A 22,229-nucleotide genomic window follows, 5' to 3' on the forward strand; every position below is an offset into this window, starting at 1 on the left:
TGGCAGCCCTTTCCATTCCCAAGGCTCGGGTGGATGCCGAGTGTCCCATCCAGCCCCAGCTCCTCCGGCTCCAGCCCTGGGGACTCCGGGTCCGCAGTCCACGCTGCCCCAGTCCCCGCTGACACCAGCCCCCGCACGGAGACCTCAGCACAGCTCATTAGGGCCTGTTTGCAGCCGGCGGGGCCGCGGGCCAGGACTTCTGGGAAGGCATTAGCGGGAACGAGGGCGGCCGCGCTAAGAGCTTTTTAATCTGCAGGAGCAACATCTGTTTTGTGCGCATCCCGAAGGCCAGTAACGAGCTAAATGAGGCGGCCGGCCGCTCGCCGGGCCGCTTCCAGGAAAAGAGGGCTTAAAGCGAGGGGAAAAGGGGGGGCCAGGGCTGCGCTCCCAGCTCGATGGTTCAGACTCCAGCGGGAGTGGGAGCGGGTGATGGAGTGGGTCAGTGGCACAGCAGAGATGCCCGTGATCGGGCATCCCAGGCAGGAGCCCCCAACGGCGGGACCCTCGGGAGACAAGCCCGGGCTGCGGGCTCTCCCTCTCCTCCTGGAAGCATCCAGGCAGGCGGGCGGCTCATTTAGCTCATCACCAGCCCTCGTTACCGCTAAGGCCAACCGAGTCCCCGCTACCCAAAACAGGCAATAACGAGCCGGGCCGCGGGAGCTGCCTCTCAGGAGCTGCGATGACCATCACCCCGGCCTCAGCCCCGCCGGGCCGGGCCCTTTAAGGCGCGATCCCGGAGCCGCCCTGACGTCAGCGGGGCGGGCGCGCCCGGGCACCGCAGCCCCGGCGGTCGCAGCTCCGCGCCCCGGTGAGTGCGGCTCCGCCGGGGCGCACCGGGTGACAGCGGCTGGGGTGGGTGTCGGGGTGCCCGGGGCGCCGTAGGGGGAGCATGGGGGTGCCCAGGGTGCTAAGGTCTGGAGGTGAGGGCATGGGGGTGGCACGGATGTTGGAGATTGGAGATGGGGATACGGGAGTGACAGGGGTGCTGGAGACCTGAAGGTTGGAGATATGGGGGTGGCTCGGCGTGTTGGGGACTGGAAATGGAAGTGTGGGGGTGCCCAAAGGTTCTGGGTAGTGGAGATGAGCATATTGGGGTAGCCAGGATGCCAAATACCTGGAGGTTGGTATTATTGGGGTGCCCCGGATACGGGGGTCTGGGAGTGTGGGGTGACAGGGGTGCTGGCGATTTGGAGGTAGGGGTATGGAGGGCTCAGGCTTCTGGGAACCAGGAGAAGGGGGTATGGGGATGCTCAGGGTGATGAGGGACTGGAGGCAGGGGTATTGAGGTGCCCAGAATGCTGCAGTTCTGGATACCTAGAGGAGAGGGTATCAGGATGTCCTGGGGTGCTGGGAAGTAGAGGGGTGTATTGGGATATCCAGGATGCCGGGAGCTAAAAGGGAGGGTGTTGGAGTGCTCAGGATGCTGGGGACCTGGATGTGGGGATTATGGGGTACCCTAGGATACTCAGGAGATGGAAGATGGAAGTATGGATATCTCCAGGGTACTAGGAACTGGATGTGGGGATACAGATGGGTGTCAAGGTCCCAGGATGGGGACTGGGAGGTGGAGTGTCAGGGGTGCACAGGCTGCTGGGGATTCTGATGTCCTGGCAGTCCTGGTGTCAGTGGTGCTGAGGGACCTGGTGTTCGGGGGCACCCCATCCCTCACCCCACATTGCTCAGCATCTCCTCCATCCCACAGCACCTGATGCCTGTCCCCACCTGACGACACTGCCATGGCCGGGGCACAGGGCTGCGGCGAGGGCAAGATCGCGGGGCTGTATGACCTGGAGCGCACGCTGGGCAAGGGCCACTTTGCGGTGGTGAAGCTGGCCCGGCACGTCTTCACCGGGCAACGCGTGGCCGTCAAAGTGATCGACAAGAGCAAGCTGGCGGGGGAGGCGGCGGGGCAGCTCCTGCAGGAGGTGCGCTGCATGAAGCTGGTGCAGCACCCCAATGTGGTGCGCCTCTACGAGGTCATCGACACCCACGCCAAGCTCTACCTTATCCTGGAGCTGGGCGACGGCGGGGACATGTTTGACCACATCATGCGGCATGAGGGCGGCCTGACTGAGCCGCGGGCCAAGCACTACTTTGCCCAGATTGTCCACGCCATCTCCTATTGCCACAAGCTCCACGTGGTGCACCGCGACCTCAAGCCCGAGAACGTGGTCTTCTTCCAGGAGCAAGGGGTGGTCAAACTCACCGACTTTGGCTTCAGCAACCGCTTCCAGCCCGGCAAGATGCTCACCACCAGCTGTGGCTCCCTGGCGTACTCAGCACCAGAGATCCTGCTTGGGGACGAGTACGATGCCCCGGCTGTTGGTAAGAGCTGTGGGGTGCCCTGGGGACCTGCCTCCCTTCTGTCCCTTGCCTTGGGCATGGTTCTGCCAGCTGGGTACTACCTCCCACTTGGCCCCTTACACTAGGAGCACATGGTGGCACTGCTGTCCCTGCAAGGAGCAAGCCTGTCCCTTGGGTGCTTGGCTGCCCAGACCTGCCCTGGCACAGCAGGGTCCTCTCTGCAGAGAGAGACCATCCCAGCATCCACAGAGATCCCACAGAGTGATGGTTGCTGGAGAGGGGAAAAAGCCCAAGCAGGCTGTGAGCCCTGGCACGGCATCTGCCAGGAGAAGCAGTGTGAGGATACAGCTGCCAGCAGTCTGGCGCTGGTGGTTACTTGGCGGGGTGAGGCCGGAAGGAAATCTGCTCGGGATGCTGCTGTTTGGGCGGAGGAGCTCCGAAAGTTTCCTTTGCTCCATCCCCGCCCAGAAAGCCACTTCCTCTCCATGGCTCCCAGTGCCCTTCCTTCCCTGGCCAGGGTGCAGGGGTCTGGGGAGACTGTCCCAGGGCACAGGGAGCTGGGCTCAGGGCTCCAAGAGGCTCTGCTGTGACACAGGGGATGTGGGAGGGAAGCAGGATCCAAGCTGGCTGTCTGGCTGGAATTAGGGCAGGAGGATTTAGCAAAGCAAAACACAAGCCCTTAAAGGCAAAAGCCCAGCGTTGGCTCAGGGAAAGGCGGATCCCGAGTTGAGAACAAGGCTAGCTTATGGAGACTGTAGAAAAACAAGCTGGTGGCGCTGCAAAGGGAAATGAAGGGAGAAAACCGATGCAGATGAGAAATTTTTGAACACTTGACTTAAGCAGCTGAAGGTATTAACAGAGCGCCCCACGGCATGCTCAGCATCCTAAACTCGCACATCTGCAGAAATTTGTGTTCTGGGCAGGAGGAGCCAGGGAAGATGCTTCTAGCTCCATCCCTGTCCCCAGGACAGGGCAGCGATCGTGCTCCAGCTAGTCCCCATGCAGCTGGAGAGCCCAGATCGGTGCTAGGTCCCTCTCCCATTGCTGTAGTGTCTCCTAAGGCACAGCCCAGTTCCAGGATGGTTGTGGTGGGATTTGAGAACCAGGAAGCTGAGGAATGATGTGCAGTCATGCCGTGGGCGGGTATGTGACTAGGGGGGAGAGCAGAGCAGAGCTCAGGGCTGGCCTTCCCGTCCCTGCCTGGACAAGGTGATAACACCTCAGCTGCTTTGGTGAAGTCCATTGAGACCTGCTTGGATGTGGGGATGGGAAGGTCCTTCCCTGCCTTGGTAGGAGTGTGGTCCCCCTGTCCACGGGGCAAGACCTGGGAGCTGTTATCTCCAAGGAACATCCCAGTGAGCCCTGGTGTCTGCTGGATCAGCACTGGGGGCTGGTGGTGCCGCCCCTCCCAGGGTCCGTGCTGTGGGGAATCTCTCCTGGGCCACGATGAGTGCAACCTGAACTGCTGCTGCTGTTTCTTGCAGACATCTGGAGCCTGGGGGTCATCCTCTACATGCTGGTGTGTGGCCACCCCCCCTTCCAGGAGGCCAATGACAGCGAGACCCTCACCATGATCATGGACTGCCGCTACACCGTCCCCCCGCACATCTCGGCACAGTGCGCTGAGTGAGCACCACCCCCTCACTGTACCCCCCAGACCTTGACTTGCTTCCCTGGGGTGGGTGCCCCAGCTCTGGCAGATTCCTGGGAGCTGAGGTGGGAAGAGTGGGTAAAGCTGCTTACTTTGGGGTTCACCCAGTGCTGCAGGGTTGCAGCATCACTCCTTTCCCCCAGTCTCATCTCCAGGATGCTGCAGCGGGACCCGAAGCAACGAGCATCCCTGGAGCAGATCGAGGGCCACACGTGGCTGCAGGGGGTGGACCCGTCCCCTGCCAGCCGCTCCCTGCTGCCCCTCACGTCCCACAAGCGCGTTTCTGAGGAGGAGCACGAGATCATCCTCCAGGCCATGATATGCGGGAACATTGCAGATCGGGACACCATCCAGGAGTGAGTGATGGGATGCCAGGGTGGGAGCCCCTTCAGGTCCCCCCAAGCATGTCCCTTGTGTGCTGATGCAACTCCCTCGGTCCCACACAGGGCGCTGGAAGCCAACCGCTACAACCACATCACGGCCACGTATTTCCTGCTGGCGGAGAGGATGCTGCGGGAGAAGCAGGAGAAGCAGGGCCACCGCCTCAGCCTCGTCTACAACCTGGCCAAGGAGGTGCAGAGCAGGTGAGCCCTCCTGCTGCCCCCTGTCCCGTGTCCCCCTCTCCACCATCCTGGGTCCCCAGTGCAGGGTCTTGGCCGGTTCCCTGTCCTTTTCCTTGCCACAGCCCTTGTGATGCCCAGCTGGGTACTGACACCTCCCTCTCTCCCCTTCCTCAGGCCCAACTTGTCAGACACATTTGGCTCTGTGGGCAGCACCGGCAGCCTCCTGCCCTTCACGGAGACAAGCAGCCTCGTCGGGGGGTCCCGACTGCCCCCCGGAGGGGACATTGGCGGCCGGCAGCCCACCGGGACCCTGCTGAAGGTCCCTGCCGTTGACACCACCATCACCAAGAGCACCCCGGCCCTGCAGCAGATCTGTGAGGAGGAAGAGGAGGACGAGGAGGAGGAGGAGAGGCCCAGCGCCATGGAGAGGAAGAGCAGCTCGCTGAATCAGGAGCAGATGCGAGCCTTCCTGCGTGCCCACCGCCTGCCCGGCCGCGGGGAGGTCTGGGGGCCGGGGGTGGAGCTGGGCGGCCGGAGCGGGCGCTCGGGGGCGGCCTGGGCTGGGAAGGGAGTGAGCGGGGCCCGGGGTCCCCTGGTGCTGCGGGGAAATGGAGCTGAGCCCCCGAGGAGGGAGGAGGACACAGAACTTGGGGGCTCCTCGGCAGAGTTCCCCGAGGAAAGGGGAGCTGTCCTGTCACCTCAGAGCAGCAGAGTTTCCCAGGTTTTGGGGGCAGAGACGACCCCTGCCACCGTCCCAAGTGGTGCAGACACGCCTCCAGTGCAGGGGGAACAGACCAGCCCGGCCCGGCAGTCGGTGGAGGGCTCAGGCCCTGAAGGGGGCGCAGAGAGTGTGATCAAGCTGGACCCGGGCAAGAGCAAGGGGGGCAGCCTGCGGGACAGGCTCCTGCAGTTCCCGCTCTGCGAGAAAGCCCTGGCCTTCAAACTCCGCCCGGGCTCCAAGGAGAGCCTCCTCTCGCTGGGGCAGTTCAACTGCTGCCATGTCATTTAAAGCCCTGGGACTGGCCCTGCTGTGGGGTCTGGGAGGGTGCCCACTCCCCTGCCTTTGGTCTGCCGGTGGCTGTGGGGCTGGTGGGGGGCACAGTGCCCTGCTTTGTCACCCGCGGTGGCCACCCTGATAGCACCCACCCCTGGAACCCGCTGTGACAGACCATCCCCCGGACAGGCCTGCCCAGGGTGAAGCAGACTGGGGTCCATCCCCGCACCAGCCAGTGCATCCCCAAACCCCTGGGACAGCTCCATGACTCTGCTGGGATGGGATGGACCACGACACTTTTTTAACTACTAGAAATAATTTTTTTAAATAGTCTATTTTAATGTAATTAAATAGAGATTGCTATATCCCCCCAAGTCCCCCCAGTGCCCCAGCCCCACAGTGTGCGTGGCCCGGGGCTGGGCTGTCCTGCCTGCAGCCCCCCCGCCGGCCCCGGCCGGGGCCAGGCACAGCCTGGCCCATGACCCCAGGCCGTTCCCTGGACCTTCTCTGCAAATAAGCTTCCTATTTATTATCTCTTTGTTTTCTTGCTGGCAAGAAATGAATGACGACAGAGGCGTGGGCCAGAGCTCAGCCTGAGCCGTGGCGCACGCGCGTGGAAGGATCGGAGCCGCTGGGAAGCAAAGTTTGTAAGGACAATAAAATAAGCTCGTGGGTTGATGTGGGTGCAGCGTTGTTGCAAAAACATGACTGTCCCCCCAGTCAGAGGGCCAGGGATGGCTTCCCTGGCACCAGGGGTGACTTCAAGGGAGCATCCGCCTGAGCTGGAGTGGGTAGGGGCCCAGAATGGAGCCCAGGGCAGGCACAGAAGGGAGTAAGAACGGGGATGATGAACACCCAAAGGTGAGGGAAGGCCTGGGCATGCCAGAAGGCAGGTGGAGGGTGCTGCACATCCCCATGAGAGTCAACCACAATCAGGGTGCCTCCAATAGCTTCCCACTCTCTCAGCCTGGAGCCACCCCTGAGTCCCCAGTTTCAAGCCCAGCCTGGACTTCCTTCCCTCCAGCTCTGCTGTGCCGCTTCCTTTTCTATCCATCGTCTTTCTCCCTCCTTTCAGATGTACCCCCAAATAATCTGTCCTCATCATCCAACATGAGATCTCTCTGAGTACTGGGTGGTTGGAAGAATGGAGCAGTGCTGTGTGGGTCTAAGATAGGATGGAGCCAGCTCTGGAGAGCTTGGGGAGTTGGTGGTGGGAAAAGAAGGAGGGGGTGCCCTGGGGTCCCTGCAGCCCCCCCCTAGGGCCCCAGTAGGAGGAGGAGATGCTGCTCCTGCCCACATGCTCCCCTTTCTCGATCCTAAAGGATAAAGCCACCGCCTGAACAGGGGCTTGAACCCTGGACCCTCAGATTAAAAGTCTGATGCTCTCCCAACTGAGCTATCCAGGCTCACATTTGGCATGTGGGGGGCATGTCTGTGACAGCCGGGGGGACCCCACTTTGCTGCAGCACTGCAGGGACAACGTGGGGACCCATTTCGATGTTTTCCACTCCCACGCCACCCCAACGAGGCTGCCAGCGCAGGCCAGACTGAACACCCGGGTTCTGGGAATGTCCCCGGGCACTGATCAGGCACAGGGATGCGCCCTGGGAAGATGCCGGCGCCGCAGGGATGCGCAGGCAGGGAGGGGAGCAGGATGCTGCGGGAGCGGCTGTGAAACCTCCGCCGCGCCCAGAGGGAGCCCCCGGGTCCCGCCGGGGAACAGGAGCAGCAGCGGCGGCTGCGGCCCCGCCGGGTCCGTGCTCTGCGCTGCGGCTGCAGCAGCCTCGGCTCGGATCCGAGTGCCAGCGGCGCTTTTGCAGGAGCCGCGTTAAGGAGGGAGGGAGGGAGGGAGGCGGCTGCGGGGAGTTGGGTTGCATAGACCGAACTTGGATGGGCACCTACAGGTGCCACCCCACATATTCTATTGCCCTTCCTCCCCATTCTGCAGGAAGGAACCCTTTTGCCCGGTAGGGAAGCCACCCTGCCAGTCCAGCCCGGCCCAGCTCCGAAGGGGCTGGAGAAGATTAAAGCCGACCGCAAGCGCAGACGGGCTGGGGGAGCCCTAGGGACAGCCCGCAGAGAGCCCTGTGGAGTCTCTTCAAGCACCTCGTGCGCACTAATTGGCTTCATTAGAGCAGCCAGTGATGGCATCGGCCCCGCGTCTGCTGGGGCTGGGGACAGCACTAATGAGCCTGGGAACGGCGGCCTCGGGACGGCCCTGGAGGGGAGATCAGAGCCCGTACGTACGGTGGGAGGCGTGTATGGTGTCGACTGAACAAGAGCACAAGCTTAATTGCCCTGATTAATTAGATTAATTAATTTTAACCTATGTCTGGAGCTATGACCGCACCGATACGCGGCCACACGGCAGCCACGGAGGCACCGCAGCCCCCCGAGGTGCACCGGCCCTGAGGTGGGCACACGTGGGCACAGGGGGAAAGCCCCAGGGTGGGACGGAGGCAGCAGGGCACAGGGAGAGGCCTGATGAGCCCCCCAGAGAGCCCCTAAATCACTCCCAGACCCCTCAGAGAGACCCCCGTAGGTCCCCAGACCCAGCAGAAAGACACGTGGTGGTCCCTGGATCCCACAAAGAGGCACCGCAAGGAGCCCAGACGTTTCAGGGAGCTGCTCGGAGGCTGGACCCTACAAAGAGGTACTGTGAGGCCCCTCCACCCCACCCCCGAGCCCCGCAAGCAGGCGGATCCCGGGCGCGTTTCCGGCGCTGCTCCCCCCGGCCCTTTCTGTCCCTTTTTGGCCGCCGTTAGCCCGGCCCATGGGGGCGGAGCTCCCGCCTACCCGGAAGGGCCCCACGAGTCGGCGGCGTCATGGCGTCGGCCCCCAAGAGGTTCAAGGTACGGGGCTGGCCGGGGGCTCCCGGCGGGCTGGGGACACACCGGCCCTTGGGCTGGTGGGTGCTGAAGGGATCCGCGATCGGCCTCATGGCTCCTTGCCCTTCACACCATGTTTCCATCTACAGGCGGCGGTCGAGAGCGGCACCCAGAGGAAGCGTAGTGCCGATCCCCTCTCCGGGTTCCTGGCGTGGTGCGGGCGGGCCGGGGTGGAGCTGAACCCCAAGGTGAGGTACCGCGGGCCGGCTCATGCATCCCCCAGGTCCGCCCTGGTGTCTTCGCTCCGCCCCTCACCGCCCCCTCTGGCCCCAGGTCCGCCTGAGCAGGGAGGGCGCGGTGGCGGGGTACGGGATGTTGGCCGCCGAGGAGCTGGAAGCCGGAGAGGTGCTGTTCACCATCCCTCGCACGGCACTGCTGTCCCAGCACACCACCTCCATCCACGCACTCTTGGAGGAAGGTGAGTGCAAGCTTCTTGTGTCACTCGAGTCTGCTTTGCCTTTTAAAGGAATAAATGAGTCTGTGGTAAAGCCTCGGGAATGTTTCTGATGTATGGAGGATGCTGTAGGGCTGTTAGATACTAGGTAGGAAAGAGGAGGGCACCCCCTCGCTTCCCTAAGGGAGCCCAGAGCTGTGCAGAACAGGGAGAAAAGTCCATTAGCGCAACATCTCCAACTACTAAGTGACAGGCACCCGTGCTATGCTGCGTTCCTCGTGACACTGAGAAGAAAACAGTTCCTTGGTTCCTGAAGGCACGCAGAGCCTCAGGCTGAGGAGTGCAAGGCCGTGGGGCCTGGAGAGCTCATCCATAACTCCAGAGAAGCAGCTTCTGGTCCTGGTTCAGCTCAGGACAAACCCGAGACAAACGGGAATAAAAACTCAACCCCTGTCTCCAGGCTGGGCAGGTGCAGAGGCTTGTCAGATCAGGTTTTGGTTCTCAAACACAGAACAACTTAGGTTTTCTCCATCCTGTCTGGTTCTGTAGCTGAGGAGTCCCTGCAGAGCCAGTCTGGTTGGGTCCCTCTCCTGCTGGCCTTGCTACACGAGTACACAGCCAGCAACTCCCACTGGCAGCTGTATTTCTCCCTCTGGCAGGACTTCCGGAGCCTGGATCACCCAATGTTCTGGTAAGGTGAAAGCAAGGGCGGCTTGGGGAGGCTCAGTCTTACAGCTGAAGGCAGGCACAGGCCAGGGGCTGCTGAGTGGAATCCCGGGGAGGGATGTGGTCCTGCTGGGTGACCCCAACCCTCTGTTCTAGCCCTGTGCTAGCACTGGCAGGAGCCTGAGGGGCCGGCCCTCCTGGAGTTATGTTACAGGCAGAGCCAGAGAAAACATGGACCTAGAGAGCACAGGGAAGCTGAGATTTTTAAGGAGGAAGGAATTTATAGACTCTTGGCCCCAGCACAGAGAAGAACCTGCTGTTTTTCTTGCAACAGGCCTCCAGAAGAGCGTACAAGGCTCCTGCAGGGCACAGGCATCCCAGAAGCTGTGGACAAGGATCTAGCTAACATCGACCTGGAGTACAACTCCATCATCCTGCCTTTCATGGAGACCCACCCCAACATCTTTGACCCCAAACTGCACACTCTGGAGTTGTATAAGGAGCTGGTGGCATTTGTCATGGCTTACAGGTGAGAAGCGAGGGCTTTGCTCCAGCAAGGAGCCAGGACAGGAAGTAGGATTAGAGGCTATGTTAGAGGTTGGAGTTGCACAAGAAGTGTAAGGTGAAGCTTGCCTTGTGCAGCCATGTGTACCACCAGCTTGTCTTCATCTCCCTTGTCTTAGCTTTCAGGAACCTTTAGAGGAAGAAGATGAAGATGAGAAGGGGCCCAATCCTCCCATGATGGTGCCTGTTGCAGATATTTTGAATCATGTGGCCAACCACAATGCCAACCTGGAATACTCTCCTGTGAGTACAAAGCTGCTGCGCCACAAATTGACACAGCCTGGTTCCCTTTTTGTAGATCTTTGGGAGTGGGAGCACAGCAAGGTGGGGTCTCAGCCCAGGGCAGCGAGTCTGGCCTGGATCTCATTAATTCACAGCCCTGCTGCATGTTTGGTGTTCGTTGGGAGGAGCTCAGGGTCACCTGAGCTCTCTGAAACCCTGCTGAGCACTCAGATCGGCACAGCTCAGCTGCTCTCCTCTCCCTGCTGTCAGCAATGTTTGAGAATGGTTACAACGCAGCCCGTGGGGAAAGGACAGGAGATCTTCAACACGTATGGGCAGATGGCCAACTGGCAGCTGCTGCACATGTACGGCTTCGCAGAGCCCTACCCGGGCAACACCCACGACACGGCCGACATCCAGATGGTGACACTGCGCAGGGCAGCTCTGCAGCGTGAGTGGCACCTACAGCCCCTCTGGGAGAGGATGGGGCAGGGATCTCTGTTAACCTGGGATCAAGGATGACATGAAAAATAAGCCTGTTCCACAGCAATTCAGGTGGTGGGGCCATGCCTTGGTTTTCTGCCTCCCATTTCCCCTTCTCCATTCACCCTTCCCCCTCTACTGCCATCCCAGCTGTGTTCACAGCTCTGCTGTCTTCAAAACAGGTGCCAAAACTGAAGCACAGCAGCAGCTGGTCTCAGAGCAGTGGGACTTCTTGTGCCAGCTGGAGATGGTGGGGGAGGAAGGCGCCTTTGTGCTTGGCTGGGATGAAGTGCTGACAGAGGAAGAGCTGTCTGTGACCCTCAAGGTAAGAATGGCCACGGGGGGAAGAGCTACACAAGGAGAGCACAGAGTGCTGCTGGGCAAACCAGCAGTGCAGAATGGCTCGGTGAAGGGGACAAGCACCTGAAGGCAGCTGGGCACTAACAGTCTTGTGTGAACAGTGGGAGGGGGTGTGGCTGCCCAGCTCCCACGTGCTGTTAAGTCATCTTCCTCTCCTGAAGTAGCCATCCATGTGTACCCACATACCTGTCTTGAATGGCTCCATGGCCATTGCTGTTCTAGAGAGCTGTCACGTTTTAGGTGAGATGCTTAACAAGACTTACCAATACCCAGGTTTGCTGTTTTAATGTTTTCCTAACCCACAATTGCTTGCAATTAGCTATCTAAGCCAGTTTTAGTCTCTTAACCTTTAGTGCAGCCGAGGAGTAACTCACCTGCTCCACGTGGCTCTTCCACAGAGGAGAAAGCCTGATGTACTCACACTGCCAGTCACTTATCCCTGTGCCTGGGTCACTACAGGTGCTGTGCATGTCAGAAAAAGAATTCAAGGAGTACAAGGAGCAAGATGGCTGGGAAGACGACAGTGAGGAAGAAGAAAACTCCACCCTTTCAAATGAGGCTCTCTCCAGACTTAAAACTCCTTGCAAGAAGCTCCTTTATGACAGTGTGCTGCTGACCCTGGAGTCCTATGGGACAGACCTGAAAGCAGAGCAGGACTTGCTAAATAACAAGGAGGCTTATGAGAAACTGAGTCGAAGGGAGCAGCAAGCGCTGCACGTGCGCTACGGACAGAAAAGGATCTTGCATCAGCTGCTAGAGCTGGTACAATAAACCTCTGTGCCCCGGGACATGGCCTGGCTGGGGCTGACCCTGAGGGAAAGGTCAGCCTCTGGCCATCTCTTCTGTAGCACAGACGACAGATGGCAAGACTGACTATGGGTCCACTTGTCCCTCATACAGCACACAGACTTTTAGCTACCTCTACATAAAGAATTATCTTCACAGCACAGAGGTGGTTTTGAGTGGCCTTATTGTACCATGAGAGCTCTGGAGCACAAATATCACCTTTTTCCAGAGGCCTTAAGAAACCCCAGCCATCCTAATGGCTGTTTTAGGAAGGCAGACATACGCTGCCAGAACAGCAGAGGATTCCCTCATTCAGCATCAGAAATTGAAAGCAAGGGCTGCTCCTTGCCTAGATTAAGAGGTCAGAAATCCAGCTGGTAGCTCTTACCTTAGAGAGGTTCAGAGTAAATATCTGGCAGGTGGACCTGCTGACAACACTAAACTCTTCACCTGTACATATTTTATGTTGAACATTTTCAAGAGTACAAGCCCATCTAGCTGGCCTTCATGTAGGCTCAGTATAACAAATACTTCCTTTTACTTCTACAAGAGGTATTTCTGTGTGGGCTTGAGACTACTCTGGAGAAGCACTGTCACAGTTCCACAGCTGCTGCGGGCTGAGAGTTTGATACACACCCACTGCCTGATGCAGTTCTACCCTGAACTCACTTTGTTTTTGCATGACAAAACACTGAAGGTTTGCAGGCCAAGCTCTATTTAATAAAAATCACTTTTTTTACTCAGCCCATGCTCTCTACTTCAACAGGGTGCAAAGCCCCATCTAAGAGCAGGGGGATCATTGCTGCTGCTGCAGTTGCAAGTACTGCAAACAAGCAAAACCCACACTGCACTCATGACAAAGCTCAGCTACAGCCCTGCCTGCAGTGCTTAGGGACAGGGTGGTTTAACAGTACTGAGGGGAGCTTCTTCTGGTGACCCAGATGGGACAATGGTGAATTTGACCAGGATCTCACAAAGCTGCTGATATCCTTCACTGAGACATTGTTAAAACTGGTATTTTGGTATCCTGTGTCTCCCTGAATAAATCATACTGGAAAACATACATGTCAGAGGACTATTACATTTGGTATCTTGGTTAAAATTTGGGGGTTGGGTTAAAACTTGTGTTTTTTAGACATGCACAAACTTGGTGCTGACTAAAGCATACAAGAGGTTTGAACACTGTATAACAAGACTTTGTTATAGCTACTGTTTGTAATTGTTGGCCTGCATGGGTGTTGGAAGTTCCACCTCACTGGAAGATGGCATTGTGAGAATTTCACTTTTAGACTGTATTTTAAGACCATGGGGAAAGTTTGGAGGGGATTCCCTTACTAAGAAGTTGATTATGTGGTGGCTTTGTATCTATTAGAGGACTGGGGAAAATGGCCTCAGAATGGCTCCTGCAATTAATGGTATTTTGTTGCCAGGAAGGAAAATGGGGTGAAGTACCAGATGTTGATCTGTTCTTTGCATTGCAGAATGATGGTAAGGCTTGGAAGGAGTGCAGATTGATGACAGCAGACACTCATGTTTTAGCAACAGAGAAAGAAAAAGGAAGCATAATGAAGAGAATGAGGTGGAGAAGAGAAAGGAAAGAAAAGAGGGGAAGAGAGATCAGAAAAGGGATGACAAATTTGGTTGATGGCTGTGATAGTGGGAAGGGCAGGGGAGGTACTGTAAGGGAATCAGATTTCAACTGGTAAATTCCCATCTAGTAGGAAAAATTCAATGTACTTACTGAAAGCAGAAAGGGCACTTGAAACAAATGCCCACAGAACCCAGGTAATCCTCAAAGACTGGAGGCTCCACAAGTAGGAAGACTGCTTACACTCAGTTGGGATTTCAACTGACAGGCAGCTTAGAGCTCCAAAGAATCCCCACTAGAACTCCTGGTCACAGTAAATTTGGGCAATGAAAAGGTAGAATTTCTAATAGAGGAGCAACCTAGATGTAAAGGAGTCTTCATGAGTAAACAAAGCACATCTATAGCTGGAGCCATAGGGAAAAAGAAAGAAGGCTATTCTTCCAGCCACTCAAATTCAGAATTGAAAGAGTTTTATAAAATTTCTATACATACCCAAATGCCCAATGCCATTATCAGGAAGAGAATTAAGTAAATTAAATGCAAAAATAACCTTTGAAAAAGGACAGATCCAAGTACATACACCAGAAGAAAAAGCCCTGGGGACTCAAGTGTTTATGTTACAGGATCAAAAAGACCCAGAGGAAGAGAGAGATACCTGAAGAGATACCCGAAAAAAGGGAAAATGGGGTGACTCCTCTCGTGTAGGTGACTGGCACTCCTGCCTTCCACAAGAAGCAAAACTGGTAACGATCTAATGAAAACCAGGCACCAGACCAGTAAGATGAAAACAATACCCTGTTAAATTGGAACCTAGAAAAGGACTAGTGCCAAACATTGAAAGATTTATTAGCTTTGGGTTGCTTCAGGAATGCCTGTCAGTTTAATACCCCAATTCTACCAGTTAAGAAACCACACTCAGACGAGTATCAGCTAGTCTAAGATGTAAGAGCCATAAATCAAATAGTACAACATGTGCATCAACAACATAAAAAGACACTGATCAATGGTTTAGGGCATTAAGACTTGAAAGATATTCCCTTGAAAGATATCCTTTTGTATGCCACTGGATGCCAGAATTCAGGAGCTGTTTGCATTTGAATGGGAGAATCCTCAAACAGGGCTGTCAATTATGCTGGACTTTTACCACCGGGATCTAGAACAGCCATACAATTTCTGGAAAACAATGTAAAACTGTGTGTCCTTGGGAATGGAATGGGAGGCACCATAAAAAGTGTAATGAAGAAGAAATGAGAACTCTGTCCACAGATCCTGCCTCAGCCTTCCCCAGGACAAACAAAAAAAGGAACACACCAGGAAATTACTGGCAAATAGATTTCTCTGAATGACTACAGCAAAGTGGGAATCAATACTCACTGGTACCAGCAGATAAATTTTTTGGGGGACCTGATGCTTTTCTCTGTCAAACCAAGCAGGCTGAACAGGTAGGCAAGGTACTACTGAAAGAGATCATTCCTAGATACAGGATACCTGTGTCATCGAAGTGGCCTGGGATGTTGCCACCAGCACTACTGAGGGTCGGAGTAACACCTGGATCCAAGGATAAGCTCAGTCCTTTTGAAATTTATACAGGAGACTTTACCAGGTAGTCTCTTACAAACCCCAGTCTGTATCTTGGGCCAAGAGTACTTGTGTAATTATGTTATCTCTCTATGGAAAGCTTTGTCCTCTATCAGCAGGTACTTTCAATGCAGATATCCCATTGGATTAGGCCTTCCTGTCTGTGACATCCAGAGAGAGACTGGGTCTGTCTAAGGTTGAAGAATGGTAAGCCACTAAAGGAATGCTGGAAAGGACTGTACCAGGTTCTTCTCCAAACATACACAGCTACAAAACTCCAAGGAGCCACAGAGCCACCATTCATAACTGAAGAACACTACAGAACTAGATGAAGTGAGAAGCTACCCCTCCCTCTGGACCTTAGGGACTAAAAAATAAAAAAGTAACTTCATGATCTGTACATGGGAAGAAAGCCTGTCTTAAAGAGAACTTGACTGCCCTCAAGGGAGAGGAGCAGTTCTAATTGCAGTAATTATTTTACACCATCACAACTGCACAGGCCAGGAGTGCAGAGACAGTGCCAGATGTCAAATTTAGTATAATTTTTACATTGCTTAAGCCCATTACTGTGACATGATTACCTGAATTGCCTTAGTCTTTCTGAATATAAAATGTTTGTAAAATGTGGCAGCAAAGGGAGGATATGAAATGCAGGGGCCTCCATCCTACCAGCCCAACTTACGTTACTGGGATCTTGGCTGACTGAGTCCTGCCCACCTTCCAAGCCTCTCTACAGAAGCTCTAAAAACCTGAAGGGAACCAGCCAAGCACAGCAGCATTAGTACAGAACCAGAAACTCTTTTGAGCCATCAGGACAAGGCAGTAAGCTCTGCACATGGTTTGCTAGAGTTAAATGGAAGAAAAAAAATCCTATGGCATCTGGACTAGATAAAGAAAAACTGGTTGCTGGTAATTCTCTGTATCCTAACCCAGTAGGAGGAGGAAGGAGTAAACTGGAGTGGCAACAGCAGAACCAAAAAATTCCAACTTCAAAAGGCTCAGTTTCAGCACAGCTGCTGACCTGGCAAAGGAATGCCATGGAATTGCAGGACCTAGCCAGAGTCTTTACTCCTTGACACAGAGGAAACCAATGCCTAGAACAGAAAGAGGGACAATTACCTCTGAGCTGCCACCCACTGGCACAGCTGGCTCAGTGGTCCCTCAGAGCTGTTTTTCCTCCACGCAGCAAATGCAAAGCCAAGTTTACAGAACCCCTTAAACCCAAACAGGAAATCCTGACCTCTCTGCCCACACCACAGCAGTCAATGAGCTTTAACAAACTAGTGATGTTATGTAAAAAGAAAGCAGTGAAGCTCTGTTTCCTAGCCTCTGCTAGGTTAAAGGACCTTGCAGTATTAACAACACTGAAGCTGCCAACCCTTGCAACAGCTAACCACAACCTGGGGCAGATTCTGGCTGCAGTGAGATCACAGCAGGGTGGAAGGCACTAGAAATGAAACTGATGGGCTATCTATACTCTCTGTACCTCCACTGCAGTCTCCTGTCTGAGACAAACTCTGCTCATGAACTTGCAACTAAACCATTTCTATTTCCACACAACTGTCCTTTCTGTTGCACTTCAAAGCAAGACCCTGTATAGTCATTACACCTGCCCGCTGAGCTCATGCTAGAGAACAAACCCAGTTGCTTTCAACAGGCAGAGCCCAAAACACACTGAAAAACTGCATGTTTTGGATGGGTGGAACAGGCTTTGAAAGACACCAACTGGCCAGGATAGAACTGGAGAGAATAAGCACAGTGGCACGTGCTGCATGTCATGACTTTAATGTGTAACTACAGTATGCATACATACAAGAGTGGGAGAACTAAAGCCCAAGAACTAGAAAGGCTACAAAATACAACACGTGGACCAATACTTTACAAAACATTGAAAATCCTTACAAAATGGGCTGTATTGGTCCTTCGGGGTTTTTGTTTTAATTTTTTCTTTTTTTTCCCTTTTTTTAGTTTTTTTTACAAACTTATACTGTGGTCACAGGGGAGGGTGGGAAAAGGTCTAGATTTAACCCCTCATCTTCCAAAATTTACAACTGTCCAAAAAAAAAAAAAAAAAAAAAAAGAAGCTATAGGCCTGGTCTCTGGTTTATTTACTGAAAACAGCTGACCCTCACCCAAAGGGCCTGTTTCTTCTCCAAGAAAAAGGAGGCATTCTCTGACTGCCACTCCACTTGCTGTCTATCAGCATTTGATGAGGGTGAGGGGAAAGCAACAGTGAACCTTAACCCCTCCCTCACCCCTCCTGTACTCCATAGAATTCCCATATTCCAAACACATCTGCTTTTTTTTTTAAACAACTTAGTGATTTAAAGGTCCCCCATCCACATAAAGAAAAATAAGTTACTGGCTTTTCAATATTCTTTGGGAGTCTGGGAATGTCAGGACAAGGAGGTCTGCCCCAGACAAGTGCTTGGCATCAGCAGCTGCCCCTTTATTACAAGACGGACAGGCACCAGTTACCCACCTGCCTTTTACACAATTTGCACAAACCCAAAAGTCCAGACAAATGTTTCTGTTCCTTGTATTTACACTAGTTCAAATGATATTCACAGCATCTTCTGAAGTTTGGCCAAAAGTCAAAAAATTTGTTTCAAACTTTGGAACACGCCCACGTAAGACTTTCACCCAGGGTCTGTTGTGTCTACCCAATCAAGGGGGCTGGGAAGGTCAGGAGGAGCCTTACAGAGTCTTCAGTCAGTCGATGGGACAGGATCTCCAGGCTGGCACTCTTGCAACGCAGGATGCAGCTCATCTAACTGGCACCAGTCCCTTCCATGACTTGCTGGGCCTGCTTCTGCCCCATGCAGCACTGTGCAACCGACTGGAACAACCTGCACATGGAAGCAAAGCAGTGGTAGGTACATTTACGGCAGGAAATGGATGCTGTGACAGCACCAAAAACTCAAGGTGCAACTGCTTCAGAGGTATCACTTTAACGACTCTGTGGTTAAGTTATACTCACTTCTCAATTTCTGGAGCGCAGTGAACAAACTCATGGTTCCAGAACTTGAACGCTGGATTTTTTATTAGCTCAATGAAAGTAATAAGGAGACCCCAGGGATGAGGCCTATTTACAATCAGTCGTTCCAAGAGAACCCTGAATCCAAAAGTAAGAACAGTTAGAGCTCAAAGATCCAAAATACAGAAGGAGGGAAAGCAAAAAGCTGAATGTTGGCAAGTTAAATGCCATCCCTCCGACCTGGTGATCTGCTCCTGGATAGCTTCTGTGTTGGCCTCTGCAAACAGGTAGAGCATGGTGCAGCTGAAGTAGTGGGTGTGACTGTTGGGGTACCGCAGCTGGTTGGCGATGGCATTCAGGAAGAGGTACCGGCCTGCAGAAGAGAACACTGAGTACACACGGCCTCCCTTGCACACAAAGAAGCAACCAGCAGTGCTTGAGATTAATGCTTGGGAGCCTCATGGAGGTACAGGAAACAAAACCAACTGATGATAGGTAAAAGCTGTATCAACCCAGGCTGATGGAGAAGTAAGAATTCAATTCTTCTTTACTGAAGGCCTTTCTAATTCCCTTGAATACTTTAAACTTTTGGTTCTAACACTGCTCCTATATTCAGAGTTTAACATTCTAATGTAGCATTCCTTTTAGTGAATTCACTATCAGCTACATGAAATCACAGAATCATCAAGGTTGGAAGAGACCTTTAAGACCATCAAGTCCAACCATCAACCCAGTACTACCCCTGTAACCCCATAACCACTAAATCACATCACCCAGCACCAGATCCAGGTGCCTCTTAAAACACCTCCAGGGATGGTGATTCCACCATCTCCCTGGGCAGCCTATTCCAGTATCAGACCACTCTAATAGTGAAAAAATATTTTTCTAGTATCTAATCTGAATCCTCCCTGTAACAGCTTAAGGCCATTTCCTCTTGTCCTCTCACTCCAGGCATGGTAGAAGAGACCCCCACTTCACTAGAACAAACCTTCAGAGCTCAGGTCCCCCTGAGCCTCCTGTTCTCAAGACTAAACAAACCCAGATCCCTCAGCCATTCCTCACAAGACATGTTTTCTAGACCTTTCACAAGCCTTGTTGCCCTTCACTGGACACACTCCAGCACCTCAGTGTCCTTTTTAAAGTGAGGACCCACTTGCTGTAAATGTGACATCACATGAACTATCAGTGTTTCCAGCTCACCTTCAGTATCCAGGTCTACTGCCAGATTCTGGAAGATGTCCATGTGAGCTGAGTGGGTAATGGTGCTCATAGAGGGTGTGCTGCCTTTGTTGTGAATGTGTGCAATAGCTTGAGTACCTACATAGAGCACCAGTGCATTAATGAGCTGGATGTTGTAGCGGTTGCCAGGTTCATTCGATACCTAATAGCAAAGATACGAAAAGCATTAACAGTCGATATTCCTTCAGTACTCAAAGCTACAACGTGTACAACAGCATCCAAGTATCTTATTGATTATCCAGAAGACAACATGCTGGGATATCCACAAATTCAATTTGGCATTTAGCCTTTTTTAATACAGTATATATTAGAAAGCATATATTTTAATGCATGTATACATGTTTTTGGTTTTTTTTGCAAAAACATCAGCAAAGTGTTGACACAACAGATTCGGTTTTACTCTCCACCTAAAGGAAAACATCAGGTAAGGCAATGTGAATTCACCAGCAGTGCCAGAGGCTGGCTGAAACAGCCCCCTCGTGTGAATGTTTCTAAGCAATGTTTCTGAGGAAGTCCAACTTGAGAGCTCAAGTTGGCAAGCCAAGCCAGGAAATGTCTGAAATGAAGTTTTAGCCACAATTCTGAACTGGGCTTTAGCTAATTTGACCTTTTTTACCCTTAAAGCATTAGCATGAGGATCCACATATTTCTATAACAAGAATCTATTTGGAGTCAAAATTTATTCAGATTCTAAAATGCTTCAACACATCCTACCAGGGAGTGGCAGAAGACTTATTCAGAGTGTGCATTTTCACAGGCATTTCTACTGCCTGGAACACGTTGGCCAACACACCAACAAAACTGCTGCAAGAAAGGACGGTGGCTGGACAAGTGAGATCATTTGTGCCACATTGTTTAAATTGAGCACCCACAGAAACCTCAAAACCCTCAAACTTACTTGTAGGTTGCTACGCAAGTCAGACAAAAAGGTGACTGGAGAACGGGTTTTGAGATAGGAATCCAAGTCTTTCTTGAACTGAGGTGGCATCACACCAGTGAAATTTGTGAGTATTCGTGGAGCAATATTAATCTCACTTAACATGTCCACCTGTTGACAGAAAACCATGACAGTCAACTAAACCATCAGCAATGGAACAAATTGGAAAAGCAGATCTGTAAGCAATATTACATCAACTACTGCTGTTGATCACTTTTCCTTCCATCAATGAAATGGCAACACTTGATTTTTCCAGATTTCAGAATAAACTTGATCTCTAGCATGCTAACTTATTACATGATGTCTTAAAAGAATTGAGAGGATAAAAAAATTCAGGGGTGAAGGCCGTAGGGAAATTCAGTCACTGCCTTTGCGGTCTCCTTATGAACACTCCAGACAGTCTGGTAGTTTCAAAAGGTACAAACATCCACACAAGTCAAGAGCAGCCTTCTTCAGTGGCAATGAGCACTGCAGCTTCGCTCCCATTACCCTGCACAGCTCAGGCAGGACAGTGCTTTAGCAGCGTGAGAAAGTTTCCTTCCAATCATTCCAGGATTAGTTGCCTAGCAGATACTTGAAGATTTAATTAGATAATATTAACCTGGATAGAGAGTATTTTGAGCATTAAAGCTTCCTATTACCTAACTCCTTTAAGTAAGTTCTACCTTTAGGTTGGGGGTGAAAGGGTCTGGAAGCCTCATGTTCCGTGGGAAGGCACTCAGGATCAGATTCCTTAGCTGAATACAGTTAGGTGGGATCACATCACAGAACCCATAGTGGTAGTCACAAAGAAATTCTGGGAAATCATGCAACAAGACCAGCAACACACGCAGAGTGCCCTGTGAAATAAAATATTAAATATAAGAGGTGTGTAACTGTTGAAACTGTCCAATGAGAGCCATCATTCTATGTCATGTGGCTAACATTACCAGAAGGAAACTAATCTGGGAGGGCAGCCTGCTTCCCCCACAATTTACATTCAACTTAAAGATATAAGTTAGAAGACAACAGGTAATTCTATTTTGCTGCCAGAATACCTCTTCTTTCAGATAACTCTGATTGGAGGCATCTATTAGTTGACATTCTTTTACCTTGTAAAGAATTTGCATAGGTTTGGTGAGTTCCACATTTCTAAGGAAAGGAGCCAAGTACTTGAATAGATCGATCAATAACTGGGCATACATAGGCCAACCCTGTCAAGAAAAGAACAGCAGGTGGAAAACATGCAATAAAGACCAGTTACCTTAATTTCAAAACTATAATTAGATTAATCTTTATATAAATCTGGATGGAAGAGCTAGCAGCTGCCAGCTCTAGCACTGAGTGCAGCACAGATCATTTCAAAGCCTTCAGATGCACATCATTGTGCCATAGGTGTTTCCAGAACCCTCAACATGCCATACTGAGCTGACAATATGTAGCCCAGAAGGAAGGCTTCAGCTCTTCTAGACATTGATAAAGTCATGTTTATTAAATTCAATTCACCCTGTGTTCCATAGTTATTGACACACAGACTCTCCTCCATGCAGTTAGGTTGCTGTGAATATGGAAGACAACAAAAACAGAACAGCCATGCTACTAGTGCACCTCAAGAGATGTGAAACAGCACCACACCAGATAAACACCTGGGCGAGCTTTTTAATTCAGAAAAGATAAACTGCAGCCACACCTTCTGCTGTGGTGTATGTGCCAGCATTCTTGCAATAAATATCCGATGGGAGATCAGTTCCAGCCAGGCATAAACAAAACCTGGAGCTTTTGTAGGCCTCAGGATGTGAAATGTGTTACTGAAAGAAAAGTTAGAGCAGGTTAGAAGTGCACAGCAATAAGATTGCTTTTCATAACATTGAGGGAAAAACACAGCCCTAAAAGCAAAGGCATTTGAGCACCTTGGGTTTTACCAGTCATCTTCCCTAAAACAAGCAAGTGGTCAGTCCCAGTAGAACCAGTTACTCCAAAGGTGATTAAGCCACCACAAAGAACAGTCAGATAGCCTTTAAGTGAAAATCCTTGATCCTACCAAGAAAGGATGAGC

At 52.4% G+C, this 22,229-nt stretch overlaps 3 protein-coding genes and 1 non-coding gene across 14 annotated transcripts in view; 2 read left to right on the forward strand and 2 right to left on the reverse strand.

Moving 5' to 3' along the window:
* The first annotated feature begins 713 nt into the window (after positions 1-713).
* Positions 714-6,190, forward strand: LOC116450133 (SNF-related serine/threonine-protein kinase-like). 2 transcript variants are annotated; one of them, XM_032122223.1, is made up of 6 exons: positions 714-808; positions 1,703-2,325; positions 3,789-3,930; positions 4,099-4,311; positions 4,402-4,539; positions 4,693-6,190. In XM_032122223.1, exons 2-6 carry the CDS (start codon positions 1,737-1,739, stop codon positions 5,525-5,527), a joined length of 1,917 nt encoding a protein of 638 aa, XP_031978114.1. In that variant the 5' UTR covers positions 714-808; positions 1,703-1,736; the 3' UTR covers positions 5,528-6,190. The 2 variants fall into 2 exon arrangements, with proteins under 2 accessions (XP_031978114.1, XP_031978112.1); XM_032122221.1 differs by having other exon boundaries at positions 751-852.
* A 655-nt stretch (positions 6,191-6,845) lies between these two features.
* On the reverse strand, positions 6,846-6,918 carry TRNAK-UUU. Its single transcript has one exon. It is a non-coding gene; the product is annotated as a tRNA-Lys (tRNA).
* A 1,337-nt stretch (positions 6,919-8,255) lies between these two features.
* SETD6 (SET domain containing 6, protein lysine methyltransferase) lies at positions 8,256-12,938 on the forward strand. Its single transcript, XM_032122224.1, has 9 exons — positions 8,256-8,364; positions 8,490-8,588; positions 8,674-8,818; positions 9,344-9,485; positions 9,795-9,989; positions 10,144-10,267; positions 10,517-10,697; positions 10,912-11,054; positions 11,549-12,938. The coding sequence occupies exons 1-9, from the start codon at positions 8,338-8,340 to the stop codon at positions 11,858-11,860; spliced, it is 1,368 nt and encodes a 455-aa protein (XP_031978115.1). The 5' UTR covers positions 8,256-8,337; the 3' UTR covers positions 11,861-12,938.
* Positions 12,939-16,807: 3,869 nt separating this feature from the next.
* CNOT1 (CCR4-NOT transcription complex subunit 1) overlaps positions 16,808-22,229 on the reverse strand; it is a 55,998-nt gene continuing 50,576 nt past the window's right edge. For all 10 annotated transcript variants that reach the window (XM_032122215.1, XM_032122213.1, XM_032122214.1 and 7 more), the window contains exons 42-49: positions 21,864-21,981; positions 21,286-21,387; positions 20,860-21,033; positions 20,156-20,305; positions 19,219-19,399; positions 18,259-18,391; positions 18,022-18,156; positions 16,808-17,890 (exon numbers count right to left, since the gene is read on the reverse strand). In XM_032122215.1, coding sequence (XP_031978106.1) covers positions 17,812-17,890; positions 18,022-18,156; positions 18,259-18,391; positions 19,219-19,399; positions 20,156-20,305; positions 20,860-21,033; positions 21,286-21,387; positions 21,864-21,981 — 1,072 coding nt within the window. In that variant the 3' untranslated portion in view covers positions 16,808-17,811. The remainder of the gene's footprint in view (positions 17,891-18,021; positions 18,157-18,258; positions 18,392-19,218; positions 19,400-20,155; positions 20,306-20,859; positions 21,034-21,285; positions 21,388-21,863; positions 21,982-22,229) is intronic.

This window comes from Corvus moneduloides, chromosome 12 (genome assembly GCF_009650955.1).
Source record: "Corvus moneduloides isolate bCorMon1 chromosome 12, bCorMon1.pri, whole genome shotgun sequence".
NCBI classification, from domain to species: Eukaryota; Metazoa; Chordata; class Aves; order Passeriformes; family Corvidae; genus Corvus; species Corvus moneduloides.

Bases quoted from the DNA above. Each gene is read 5' to 3' on its own strand.
- LOC116450133 (XM_032122223.1), top strand. From the start codon at position 1,737: ATGGCCGGGGCACAGGGCTGCGGCGAGGGCAAGATCGCGGGGCTGTAT. The intron at 4,312-4,401 runs GTGAGTGATGGG...GGTCCCACACAG, and splicing joins GATCGGGACACCATCCAGGA to GGCGCTGGAAGCCAACCGCT. The intron at 4,540-4,692 runs GTGAGCCCTCCT...CCCCTTCCTCAG, and splicing joins GCCAAGGAGGTGCAGAGCAG to GCCCAACTTGTCAGACACAT.
- SETD6 (XM_032122224.1), top strand. From the start codon at position 8,338: ATGGCGTCGGCCCCCAAGAGGTTCAAG. The intron at 10,698-10,911 runs GTGAGTGGCACC...TCTTCAAAACAG, and splicing joins GCGCAGGGCAGCTCTGCAGC to GTGCCAAAACTGAAGCACAG. The intron at 11,055-11,548 runs GTAAGAATGGCC...GGGTCACTACAG, and splicing joins AGCTGTCTGTGACCCTCAAG to GTGCTGTGCATGTCAGAAAA.